Below are 13,390 nucleotides of genomic sequence, written 5' to 3'. Positions count from 1 at the left end.
GTACCAAATGCATCTCATCTCTGCCTGCAGCAACCTCTCTTGAGCAGTGTGCACCATTTGTGTTGAATTGTGACAAATGGTTTTGTATTTTTGCTATGTGCACAAACAACGAACACTATAGCTAACCCTCCAGAGTCATTCTGCTCCTGACTGAATTCACTATTTAAAAAGCAACAGGTAGAGGATCCTCTGCAAATGGAGGAGGGGAAAAACTGGTAAATCTGGGAGGTTAGGGAGGGGGAGAACAGAATGGAAATGCCATGTCTGCCATAGTGTGTCTCTGCCCCTGGGATCCCATAAAAGATCCTTCTCTCTAGCTCTGAGGGGATGTACTTCCATGGTACTTTGAGGGCAGGGCTGAGGTAGAGCCAGGGACATACCCACTACTATCAACAGCATCATCCTTGTTGACACCTTATCCAAGTGGAACTTCATGTACTGTAGTTTTAATCAATATAGATTCCTGCTAGATTCCCTTTGTGAGAATTAAAATTGGGGTCTTTTGGTTTTCCGAAATGAATGGTAGAGGTGGACATTTGCATGGCCAGTTTAAATCTGTTGAAATATTATACTGAAGCCACTAATACCTGGGCTGTTGCTATCCATAAAGATCTAAGGAAAAGATCATTGAATCTTCCTACCAAAACCATTTTAAGAAGGGATTTTTATTCCCATCTAGAAAGATTTGTTTTTCTAGCTGATCTAGATGTAATCATACATGATGGACTATAAACTCTGCATTGATGTTTAATATTTTCCTGCACTCAGCTGACCTTTTCTTTTTTTCCCCCTCCTCTTTTTGAAATCAAACAGCTGACAAGGTCAATGACGACTTCTATTCCAAACGCCGACACCTTGCAGAACTGGCTGCCAAGGGGAGCCTGCCACTGCACCCAGTGCGCAGAGAGGAAGACAGAACGTACCCGCCTGACAATGGCACGACCAGACAGAATGGGCAGAAATCCAAAGTCTCAAAGATGCACACACACCCCTTAGCTTACAACACCAACTTCAAAACCTGGGACCCGAGTGTCCAGTCCCTCCGACGGCAGACATATGCAAACAAGGGAAAGCACGGCACAGGAGAACCAGCAGCAAGTGACCCACTGACAACTCGGAGCCAACACTATCTACCCCCACAGCCATATTTCATAACTAACAGCAAGACAGAAGTGACTGTTTGAGATTGCTTTTGAGAAAAAAAGATCCCTTAAAAACAAAACCACACACAAATAACTGAAAGAGGCAAAAAAAAAAAAGATATCAAGAAAGAAAGGAACTTCCACTTGGACATTCCTGCTATGAAGCCAATTGTAAGGCAAAGAGTGGGCTAATACCATTCAGCAATACACTGAAGGTTGAATTAGAAACACCATTTGTATTTCACACTGGAAAACAAACCCTTGTGACTAATTTTTTTTTACTTGAAACTGAAATCCATGATGAGAAGTAGCACAATCTAGAGAAACTTTATGTCTGCTTAAACCATTTACACTATGTTCCTGCCTTGAGACAGAGAGCCAGTGAGAGAGAGAACAATATACTGTAATACATTGTTTTGGTCAGGAATTTTGTATAAATTCTAATAATAATAATAATCACTAGACCTGTGAAAACCCAAGTGCAAATAACTTGGTACCAGCCCTAACATTATTGTACTTTCATGCCATCACTATATGAAGCGCAAAAAAAACCCCCAATAAAATAAAATAGACAAAAGACTCTTTCATGTGAATCCAACGAAGACTGTTACAATTAAAAACATATGGGAACTTTCTGGCTGGCAAAGAATCCAGAAGGACAACAACAAACCCAAGAAGCTTTTATTTTAGTTTTCTTTTGGTTTAGTTTTAAAGTTTTTTGACTCTCCAAAATAAGAGACATATCATATGACAGAATGTGGGGTGGGGGGTGTGGGAAGGCGGGGGCAGTGGGCAGAAAACCACTCCCCCTCAGTCCTGTTTTCCAGGCAGAAGGTAACAACTCTCACTTTGCGGACTGTCAAGACTTTTTCTTCACCTAAATGTTTTGCCTATATTCAACTGCTTCGGACTGAAAATAAATAAGCGTGGGTGGTGCCTTTACTGTATTGCTATTGTTCAATGACAGTCTTGTTTCTCAAAGTGAAACCCTTGTTCTTTTAAGCTTATTTCCTCATGTTTTATTAAAGTATTAGAAGGGTTCCATCCCCATCAGCCTCTCTGCCCTTTTTTGTTGTCAAGAATGAAAATTCATGTTTCATCTCCGTGTAGTGGTTGCAAGGTCAAGAATATTTAGTTAGCCCCTCACCCCCAATGGTAAACCATAATTTTCCTACCTAAAATCCCCTATAGTCTTTCATTCTGTATTTGCTTTTAGGCACAGTAGTTCTCCTTCGAAGTTCAATTAAATGTTACATGGCATATTGTCTTTTCTCTTGTTTGCTTTTTGTTAGTGGTGTCCCCCCTCTTGGTGGGCTATTTGATAAAGGGGACTACTGTACTAGCCTCAGACATCACAAGGGTCTGGGTTTAAAATCAGACTCATGGTCTCACCGTACCATGGTTCTGATGACTTGGATACATTTTTCATATCAATAAAATCACTCCAGAATTTGGCACAGTTAGCAGCCTGGCAGTCCTGGAATGGTAAAATGTGTGTACATCAGCAGTGAAGTGAATAATTGTGAGACTAAGACTGTGTGGCAACAGCCTGACACCCAGGCAGTGCAATCTGCATTTCACTTTCATCATGCACTAAAATCCCTGCCCTCCCAAAAAAGAAGTCATTTGGCCAAGTCATAAACTAACCATCCCAATAAAATTTACATTCTCACTGGCTGTAAATTCTCCTTAAGTTTAGTTTCATAATGTATCAGGACATGATTGGCTCCATGAGTCTGAGAACTGTATGCTGTAAAGTGAATCAAAGGTGGGATTTCTTAACTGTATTCAGCTGATTCGGGCAGTATTTCTTCTTAGATTTTTGCAAGGGTGCAAGAGCAGAGAAGTTTAAACGTGGTAAACAGGACAGAACACTTATCCAGCCATCTCAAGATGGATTTGCATCCTGACAATACAGGCATCACTCTATAAGTGTGCTTCTAAATTGTATGATCATCTATTTTAAGCCTATGAGAAGTAGACAAAGCCCATGGACTAATACTTTGCACACACTCCAAGTTCTCCAGTATCTCACTTCATTCCTTTAACCTTTATTGCCTTCACAACTGGCTATCTTAATTTGAACCTTTATGGAATGTTGCTGTTAATCCATATGCTTTAGATACACACTTCAGCTGCACTCTTATCCACACAGATTTTTGTGTAACTTGAGCATATTTTATGTGGAAATATTTTAGTAACTGTATGTTCTGTAAGTAAACCCGTGTTAATACTTGTTAACAACTACAGAGTTTATGATACCAATAATACTTCCTACGATAAAATGTTTGTTTGTTTTTTAAGAATGTTTATTTGTAAACATATGTATTCACTATATTAATATGAATTTCTTACCTGGCAATAAAACTGATTCTATGTGAATCCAATTTGCTGGCTCATTCATAAACTTTGATCACTGGGCCAATTCCTGAGTTCCTCATTCAGCTTTTAAAAAGTCTTTACAAGCTCCCTCTGAAGCCAACGGGTCTTGCCTGAGCAGAACTGAGAAGTTGAGCCTTTATTATTTGTATCATGAAGGAAGAAAGTTCTCTTGCAAATGCGGGCAGTATCTTCTCTGTCAGTATGCACCTTGCTATCATTTGAACTCTGCACACCTGATTAATTATTTTAAAGTTTTGGGAGAAAAAAATTAAAGACACATAAGGGCCAAATCCCGCTCTCTTTGAAGTGCATGGGAATTTTGCCATGGGACTACAGGATCTGATTCATATAGTGTGCACTGGGGTGATTGTAGATGTAACACTTCAATTCCTATGGAGGAGTTATCAATTACAGAAGAAACATTACATTATGGCTCTGTAATATAGTGATTCGCTTTGAACAGAAATAGACTGTGATGGGGCCTCACTACAGCTGACAATGGCCCATACACCTGTGAGTAAACAAAAACTTCAGCTGGGGAAAAACAAAGTATTTAGTTATCTTCCAAGTTAATCTTCAATATCATACATGGTGTGGTCTGCTATTTAGAACAAAGCACTACGAGTCAGATCTGGGTTCAAGTCCAGCTTGTGCCACAGACTTGCTTTGTGACCTTGGGCAAGTCACTTAAACAATAACTACCCAATTATGGTTCCTAGGAAACACTGATATGTTGGGTAGGGAAGAAAATCCATCACCTTAGCCATGGTGTATGGAGGAGTTATCCATCTGAAAGGCATAATGGATGACATCCTCTTTTGTGCCCTTTTATACCTGGCCAGAGGAGGATTCCCACAGCACAGGCACAGTAGAGACAGACATAAGGGTGCCCTCTGAGGACCACCTCACAAAGTCTGGTGTAGGGGTCTGGAGGGACATACTAAGGGTAGGGCCACAGCAAACAGCATTGAGGAGATTCCAGGCACTGATGTGGCCCACATAGCAGCCCAGGGAGCCTGCTGTAACCTAGACAGGGATTCCTGGGAATCACAGAACCATAGAAATGTAGAACTGGAAGGGACATAACTAGGTCATCTAATCCAGTCCCCAGCAGGACTAAGTATTATCTAGACCAGTATTTCCCAAACTTGGGACGCCGCTTGTGTAGGGAAAGCCCCTGGCGGGCTGGGCCTGTTTGTTTACCTGCCGCGTCCGCAGGTCCGGCCTATCGCGGCTTCCACTGGCCGCAGTTCGCTGCTCCAGGCCAATGGGAGCTGCTGGAAGTGATGGCCAGTACATCCCTCGGTCCACACCGCTTCCTGCAGCTCCCATTGTCCTGGAGCAGCGAACCTTCAATGATGGAGATTCCACAACCTCCCTAGGCAATTTGTTCCAGTGCTTAACTACCCTGTCAGGTAGATTTGCCTAATGTCTACCTTAAACCTCCCTTGCTACAATTTAAATCCATTATTTCTCATCCTGTCCTCAGTTGTTAAGGAGAACAATTTATCACCCTCCTCTTCATAACAACCTTTTATGTACTTGAAGACGTATCATGTCCCCCCTCAGTCTTCTCTCCTCCAGCCTAAACAAACCCAATTTTTTCTATCTTTCTTTAGAGCTCATCTTTTCTAGACCTTTCATGAGTTTCATTGCTCGTCTCTGGATTTTTTCCAATGTTACATCAGGGCCCTCTCCAGCACCCAGAACAGCCCATGATTTGGAGGGTACAAAGATGACTTAAACCCACCTTCATTCCCACCTTCTCCTGGGCTCTGAATTTTGTGTTGCATTAATTCACTTCTGCCATGTTGATTAACTGCTTCCATTTAACGTCTTAGGGTATCTGTACACAGTAAATGAAGGTGTGATTATAGTGTGGATAGGTATCTAGCTTTAATCTAGCTAGAGTGGGTAATAATAGTAGTGAAGACATGATGACATGGGCTTCAGTGCAGGCTAGTTGCCCCAGTACAAGCCCACTGGGGACTCTAGCTATTTACTCAGGTTACTAGCCCACACTGAAGTCCGTTCCACCATGCCTTCACTACTAGTGTTACCTTCATGGGCGCCAACTTATATGGGCTCGTGGAGCTAAAGCCCCAGGAATATTCACAATCAGGGGCTCTGCTCCACCAATATTTGGAGCTAGGTTTTGCCCCTTTAAATCCCAGCCGCCGCCGCCGGGAGTCAGAGGGCTCTGGGCTGCCCGCTGCTGCGGGGAGCCCAGAGCCTTTTAAATCCCAGCCGCGGCCGGGAATCAGAGGGCTCTGGGCTGCCCGCTGCGGCGGGGAGCCCAGAGCCCTTTAAATCCCAGCCGCGGATGGGAATCAGAGGGCTCTGGGCTGCCTGCAACCGCGGGGAGCCCAGAGCCCTTTAAATCCCAGCCGTAGCTGGGAATCAGAGGGCTCTGGGCTGCCTGCAACCGCGGGGAGCCCAGAGCCCTTTAAATCCCAGCCGCGGCCGGGAATCAGAGGGCTCCGGGCTGCCTGCAACCGCGGGGAGCCCAGAGCCCTTTAAATCTCAGCCGAGGCGGCTGGGATTTAAAGGGCTCAGGGCTGCCAGCAGCTCAGAGCCCTTTGAATCTCAGCCCCTGGCTGCTGATTGCCCCCTCCCCAGACCCCTGCCCCAACTGCCCCCCAGGACCCCCACCCCCTATCTAAGCACCACTGGTCCTTGTCCCCCGATTACCCACTCCCGAGACAACTGCCCCTAACTGCCCCTTGGGACCCCAGCCCCTATCTAAGCCTCCCTTCTCCTTGTCCCCAACAGCCCCCGCCGGAGCCCCCACCCAACTTCCCCAGGACCCCACCCCTACCTGTCCCCTGATAAACCCCCTGGACTCCCATGCCTATCCAATTGCTGCCTGTCCCCTGACTGCCCCTCCGAACCTCTGCCCCATCCAACAGATGGGGCAGAGGTTCCTTCTCCTTGTCCCTTGACTGGCCCCTGGAATCCCCTACCCCTTCTCCAACCTTGTAATCTTGTGGCACTGACGCGTTGTAGCTTCATTTTATATCGGCTTACAGGGCATGAGCGGGGGGGCACCACCATTTTGGGCCCCACCAAAAATTATACAAACCTGCCGCCTATGTCGATAGCTAGATTAAAGCTAGTGTGGGTATGCCTACCTGCACTACAATCACACTCATTTTCTGTGTAAACATACCCTTAGCTGTGCTGGAGCTGCTCATCTAGTAAAAACTAACAGAGACTTATTTTTTGTCATTGAAGTCAACTGATCTTGCTCTGATTACATTGAACGAGCCAATTTATTGAATGTGAGAATGCCATTATTCATTCTCACTCTCCAGCAAACAGCTATCATGTAAGAAAAAGCTTCACAACCATGCACACTCATGCTTCTATTCCGCCCTCTTTGGGTTATTTTATAATTTAAATAAGGCCACTACTTAAATAGGCTTCTTCCTTAAAATTACCATGGGCATGCATTCTGCTCTGGGGCAGAATAAGAACTGACTCTGAATCAATGCATCTGGACACATGCAGTTGTTATTCAAGTAAGTGGGTGAAAACTGTCAAAAAATCCTCACATATACTTTTGCCATTTTAAAACTCTTGTAGTTATGTATTAATTGTTAAGTTCACATAAATTATAGGAAAAAATCAATATTTATTTGAAGGATTCTATATATTAACTCACAGCCATGACTGAATATTAATGTGTTGTACAACTGAAAATAAACTGTTTATTCTCCTGAAAAGACACTATGTGACAGAGTAAAATATAATGACCTATACATAGACGGTATTTTGCCTGGAAAGTAACCAGTCTCAAAGCAGAATGTTTTCCTCCTCTGCCCCAACCCCTCTACTCATTTTTGCTTCTCTTTCTTTTTTCCTGTGAGAATAAGAGCAAACCTGATATTCTCCTTCCCCCCGTTAACTGAGTCCGCAAATGCCACATTTCTGATCCACCTTCTCAAATTCTTTCTCCAGAGTCTTTTGTCCATTCTGCTGCTTGAATCTCCCCGTTTAGTCCCTAAACTATTGTGATCCTTAGCTTCCCCTTAGCCGCTGAAGCATCTATGTAACTACTCACCTGCATGTTTCACCTTTGTGCATTTAGACTTCTGTTGCTTAATGTTGTATGAGTGTTAAATGTAATTTTATACATTTTCACCCAATAACTGCATTTGTAGATTTCATATTTGATAACCAACAATATTTATAATGGACCTGCTACACATATTTAATATAAAATGCAATTCAAATAATTTCTGCAGAACAATTCTTTCTTACAGGTCCAGGTAGTAATTCAATTCACATGTGAACTTCCCATTATTTCTGGTTCATTTGTTTAACTTTGGGTTGTCGCTGAAGCTGTGTGCTAGCCGCTCTTTCTCCCCCTCCACTCTTGGAATAATATGCTTTTCAAACTAGATTAGAGAAATGGAAAGAAAATCTTCTTTCATGTTAATAGAATTATGGAAGGCACATTTTTTATTGTAAATGCCAGCTATGCTTTGCTCTCTGCCACATTCTTAAAGTCATATAGGAAGGATCTGGTTAAAAGAATATCTTTAAAATCGAAGATTTTCAGAAGTGTCTTTCTTTCTACTGTCAGATTTTTAAATCCCAACCAGGACTACTCTGAGACATTCAGCCAGATGGTGTTACATGTAAAAAACAAAAACCCAAACAACCTACAACAAAACCACCCAGAGTTATAGTTGTGACAAGTAGTTTTCCCATTTATCATCCTCCTTTCCCTCCCCCCCCTTAAATTTCCTCCTGAACTGTAGAACACAGATTTATTTAACAATAATATATTAAAACAGTTTTGTGGGTGAGGGATAAAGTCCTTCCCTTTTTCCTCTTTAGAGGCATAAAATATACAGAATCCCAATTCTATATTCAGGAGATAATGTAGCATTTGCTCTAGTTAATTTCTGCAGAATTGTTATACATGCACTGGCTGAGCACTGTTTCAACTGCAGGACCCTGATACATGCTAAGCCCAGGGGTTCCCAGCCACAGCTATGCACCTCTCTCCTTACACTAATTATAATCCTCCATTGGACCCCTGTTCACCACCATTTGCCTCCCACACACACAATTGAAGCAGATCAAGCATCCTTGCAGGTCAGAGCACACACAGCTGAATGAGTGGTACAGGCACTGCCTGGCACAGCTGAAAGCTTAGGAATTAACTAAACCCTGGTCTACACCGAGGGTGGGCAGGGGATTGATCTAAGTTACGCAACTTCACTACGTGAATAACATAGCTGCAGTCGACTGACTTAGATCGACTTACCGTGGTGTCTTCACCACAGTGAGTTGACTGCTGCTGCTCCCCCATCGACTCTGCCTGCGCCTCTCTCGGCACTGGAGTACAGGAGTTGACAGGAGAGAGCTCGGGGGTCAATTTATCTTGTATAGACTAGACGCAATAAATCGATCCCCACTGGATCAATCGCTGCCTGCCGATCCAGCAGGTAGTGTAGACATACCCTAACAGACCTAGTGACAGAGACATAAAGTATGGGTTAAGAGGGTGTACTGCCTGAGCTGTAGTGACTGGAAAAAGTGTATCTGCAAGAAGCAGGACTCAGAATAATGCCTCTCTGTGCATTGGACAATCACACTAACCTTTAGGACAGTTGTGACTGGCAGATCCTCCCAGTAATTGCTGGAGAATGTGATGGACTGGGCCAAAGCCATGCCTCAGAACTGCACAGACATAATTCCTTTCTGCATGTTCAGTTCCACTGCCATTCTTAGCAGCTCCCTCACTGTGCCCAGAGCACACGCTATTTCAGCTGCCTTCTACAGAGAAGTGTTGCTGGCAAGGGGCCTCATTTGCTCTTTTCCTCCCACTGAAGTTGTCTGTGCCTTTGAGACGATCTTAGGAGTTGAGGTCCCAACCCAGCAGTATCACCTAGTGTTGGTGACCTGGGAAATTTAGCCCAGTGGCCTGTCCGTTGGCTGTGTTGCTCAGAGGCCATAGTCCATTGGCCGGGGATTGGGGAACCGCCCTACTCCAGTGGGTTCAAATCCAGAGCCCTGCTAATAATAGTTCAAATATGTGTCCTAGGGGCGGCTGCCCTTACACCTGTTCCCTGGGCTGCGAGGACCTCCCATATTGCAAATAGCAATGATGGCAGCAGTCGGTCCCAGTGCTGAGGGTCTGTGTTGACAAATTTCCTCAGTATGACTTTCAGGGTCCCATTGAACCAATCCACCAGCCCATCCATCTGTGCATGATAGATAGAAGTCTTTAGGGATTTGATCCTCAGCAGTTTGCACAGTTCCGGCCTCAGTTTGGATGGGACGTTGGATCCCTATCAGTCAATATTTCCCTCAGTATTCCGATCATACCTTTCCTATGATGAGTGCCTTCATCCTGCATAGAGGGATGGCTTCAAGGGACTGCATTGCATAATCTGCTAGCATTAGTATACAATGGTACCCCGATGTGCTCTTCTCAAGTGGAACCACTAAATCCATTCCTACCCATTCAAAGGGCATGCCCATCACCGGGAGCAGAATCAGAGGGGACTTTGGCATCTCTTTGGAGCATGAAGCACAGAAGTCGCTCATCTCTTTGCGGATGCCCATCCAGAAGAATCTAAGGGCCACTCTTTCCAGTGTCTTTTCTCTCCCTAATTGCCCAGCCCCTGGCACCAAGTGGGCTAGGTGTAGCAGGCTTTGGCAGAACTTCCTGGCTACCAGCAGTTGTCGCCATGTTTCTTGGGTCTGGGGCCTCTCATTCCGAAGTGCAAAGTGGGGCCACTACTTCACCCATTGGGTTTCGCCCAACTCTCCATTGGAGACAGCTACCTGCTCCCAGGTGCAGCTCAGCATCAGGCTCTCCTATTGTTCCCGTACGAAGTCTTCATGTTCTGGAAGCCAATTGTGGCTTACTTCCTTGGGTGCCTGCTGGATTGGTGTCCCTGGCTGGCAGGGTCTTCCACTGTGTCTTGGCCCATAAGCCCGCTTGTTTTTGGATCTGGGTTGGTTTTTGTGAGGGTACCACTCTACTGCTTTAGGAGCTCCCCACACCACTTCCAGTCCTGGGTAGGCCAGGATGGCTGCTAGGCTGACTTGACAAGTCTCCATTTAGCCTCCTACCCTCAGCTGCATTTTTGTTGTGGGGCAGGATCACACATCCCTGTGGATGCACTGGAGGTAGATCAGAGCACCTGACATGGTGGGGGATTCTACCAAGCTTGCTCATACAATGGCTTGGTTACACCCATAGTCTATCAGACCAATCAGTTCAGCTCCACTGACCCATACCAGCAGCAGCATCTAGGTCAGGTACCTCTTACAGGCTCTGGTACCTGCTATCGTAGCCACAGTCCATGAAGAGGCACTCCCGCCTAAAATGCCCTTCCTGCCCACACTTAAAGCAGCTTCCCTTTGGGGTCACGGTCAGCTGGTTCACTTTTGAGACCATGGAGCCTCCTGGTGGGGCATATCACCTGCCTAGGTGACCTCGGTCCCTTCCGCCTCCGCTTCTGGGTCCCATCCTTGGGGCAGAAGTGACCCAAAGGGGAGGAGATGGTTCAGCCACCATTGACTTCCCCTCCTATCATGGCCTTCACTAGGGGTAAGCGTCCTAGTTCTGGAGTCCCCATCTCTGGTGTCAGTGAGGCTGGACTGTCAGCCACCACAGTTCTCCACTATGCAAGCATGCCACCACCTGCTGAATCAGGTGCTCTTGTTGCACCTGATGCTGTGTTGCCAGTTCCTGGAGTAGCTGTTGCTGAGCCACTTGTTGATGCTGGATCATGATCTCTTGTAGCAGCTGGCCTTGCTGTTGCTAACTCTCCATCATCCATTTTTGTAACTTCTGTGTGTCCATGGCTTCTCTTGTGTAAGGTTAACTGTTACCCGCTGTCCTTTTAACAGACCTTGGTCATTGCCTGCATTCTCCACCATGTATCGGGGAGTTGAGGTCTGAACCTGGCAGTACTTCCCAGTGGCCAGAATTGTGACCGTGTCACCCAGTGGTTCTCCCTACTCCAGCAGGTTCCAACCCAGAGCCCTTTGACTAATAGTTCAAATAGGTGGCCTGGGCAAGTGCCCTTATGCCTGTTCCCTGGGTGACTTCCTACTCTGGCTTCGGTTCCTCTAGCCACTCCACTGGTCAGTTTCTGGATTCCCGCTGGAGTTCTTTCTCTTGGTGCTCTGGAGGGTCTTCCTTTATCAGTCATGGCCCGTCGTTCCCTGCTTCCATGGAGTGAAGGGTCTGTGATGGCTTGGTAGTGGGGCCTGATCTCAGCTGCGTAGAAGCCTGATGGTTTCTCTGTAGGAGCATGCAGCACATGACTGCTCCTCTGCTCTGTGTGCCCAGACTGAGCAGAGCTGCTCCCTTTTGAGCTCTGCCTAGAATGTGAGTGTGCCGAGCAAGTGCGACTGGGCAGGGCCTTCTGGGCCAGAGCTGCTCTTTAACCTTCAGTTTACCAGGGCGGGACTCCTACATCCCATTGCTGGCCCACAGAGGAAGTGCAACTGGTTGGATCCTGGTGTGGTGCATGCAGAGATGATCTCTGAGCAGGCTGCTGTAAAGATCTGTTTGTTGGAACTTTACAAGTTGTCCCTTTGTATCACAAACCAGACCAGGATCAATCAATCCCTGGACCAAGACTAGAGCAAGCATAATTCAGCCCTTAGTCTGGAAAACAGTTGCCAGGAAAGGTTGGTAACCAATAACTTATGCTTTGCAATGACTTTCCTTTCCCTATTTATCACAGCCATGTGTCACATTATGCAAGGATTGGAGAGGAGCCTGAAATGTAAAACTCAGATCAAGATTTCAATCCCCAAAACTTTAGTGGCTGTCTGGATCTGGTGTTTCTAATTGATCCACTACAGAGACAGGCCATAAAAGTAAAGGCAAGGAGTTGAGACCCAGGTTTTAGCTCAGGCTAATTTCTAATAAATCTAAATCTAAACCTGGGATAAATGGCCTAATTATATGGGGTAGAAGCAGAGTAAAGATAATTCAGACACCTCAGTCAGCATTTCACAACCACTAACTGTTGACTTTATTTTTCATTCTAACAAAATGTGTTAAGCTAAAAACTGTGGTGCATTCTTGCATAGCTGATGACTTAAATATAAGTTCCAAAGCAGAGCTCTGCAGAGAATCACTGATTAGAAGGAATGTCCAAAATACTCATAGCTATATACCACAGTCCATGCTCAAGGGCAAACCCTCTCCTAAGTCACGCAAGCTCTGATCCTGCAAGGTGCCAAGCAACTCCTGGAATATATGCAGTAACCTCTACTGCCAGAGAATTCCGCTAGAGCTGGACAACTCCAAGAAGGTGCTCAGTCAGAGTTCACCAAGTAGGGGAGCAGAATGGCAACAGATGAGCAGAGAACCCAGCCTTCCACAACACAGTAGAACAGTGACAGGGCACTTAGAGACAATGAGCTCAGAAATGCTCCTTATTGTTGCTCCCAAAAGTAAGTGTGTTTTTTCCCCTTTCCTCCCAGTTTCTCCACCTGCCATTGATCACAGTATGTATGCAGAGAAACTAGAGGCTTGTGTATGCCCCACAATTGCCTATCCAGACCCATTTGGGGCCATAATACATAGATCTTTTTTCCTGAGGCTCAAGACAATTCTATGGGGGGATTGTCTCTTGTGCTGTTCCTTCACTGATGTGTCGGGCATAGCCCTGTTTCTGAGCCTTTTTTCTCTCTTTCCCAGGACAACTCAGGGAAGATTTTGCCCCAAAAAGATTGATACCATTTAGCTTAGTGCTAAAATTTATCTAGCAAAGTTAAAGAGAAATTAATTCCTTCTGTCATTCTGTGATTTTAACAATATACTCAGTGTATTGTGTAAACGGTGTCTGCTCCTTTTGCACCTTGCCTGCTTTAGTCAT

The 13,390-nt window shown here is 45.3% G+C and overlaps 1 protein-coding gene across 2 annotated transcripts in view; it reads left to right on the top strand.

The window, feature by feature from the left end:
• Positions 1-3,417, top strand: part of SHISA9 (shisa family member 9) — a 245,333-nt gene extending 241,916 nt beyond the window's left edge. For both annotated transcript variants that reach the window (XM_039493292.1, XM_039493293.1), the window contains one exon: positions 814-3,417. In XM_039493292.1, coding sequence (XP_039349226.1) covers positions 814-1,184 — 371 coding nt within the window. In that variant the 3' untranslated portion in view covers positions 1,185-3,417. The remainder of the gene's footprint in view (positions 1-813) is intronic.
• The last annotated feature ends 9,973 nt before the right edge of the window (positions 3,418-13,390 follow it).

The sequence above is a fragment of the Mauremys reevesii genome, linkage group 10 (assembly GCF_016161935.1).
Source record: "Mauremys reevesii isolate NIE-2019 linkage group 10, ASM1616193v1, whole genome shotgun sequence".
NCBI lineage: Eukaryota > Metazoa > Chordata > Testudines > Geoemydidae > Mauremys > Mauremys reevesii.
Note: the sequence above shows the minus strand (reverse complement) of the source record. Positions and strands in the feature narration are given on the sequence as shown.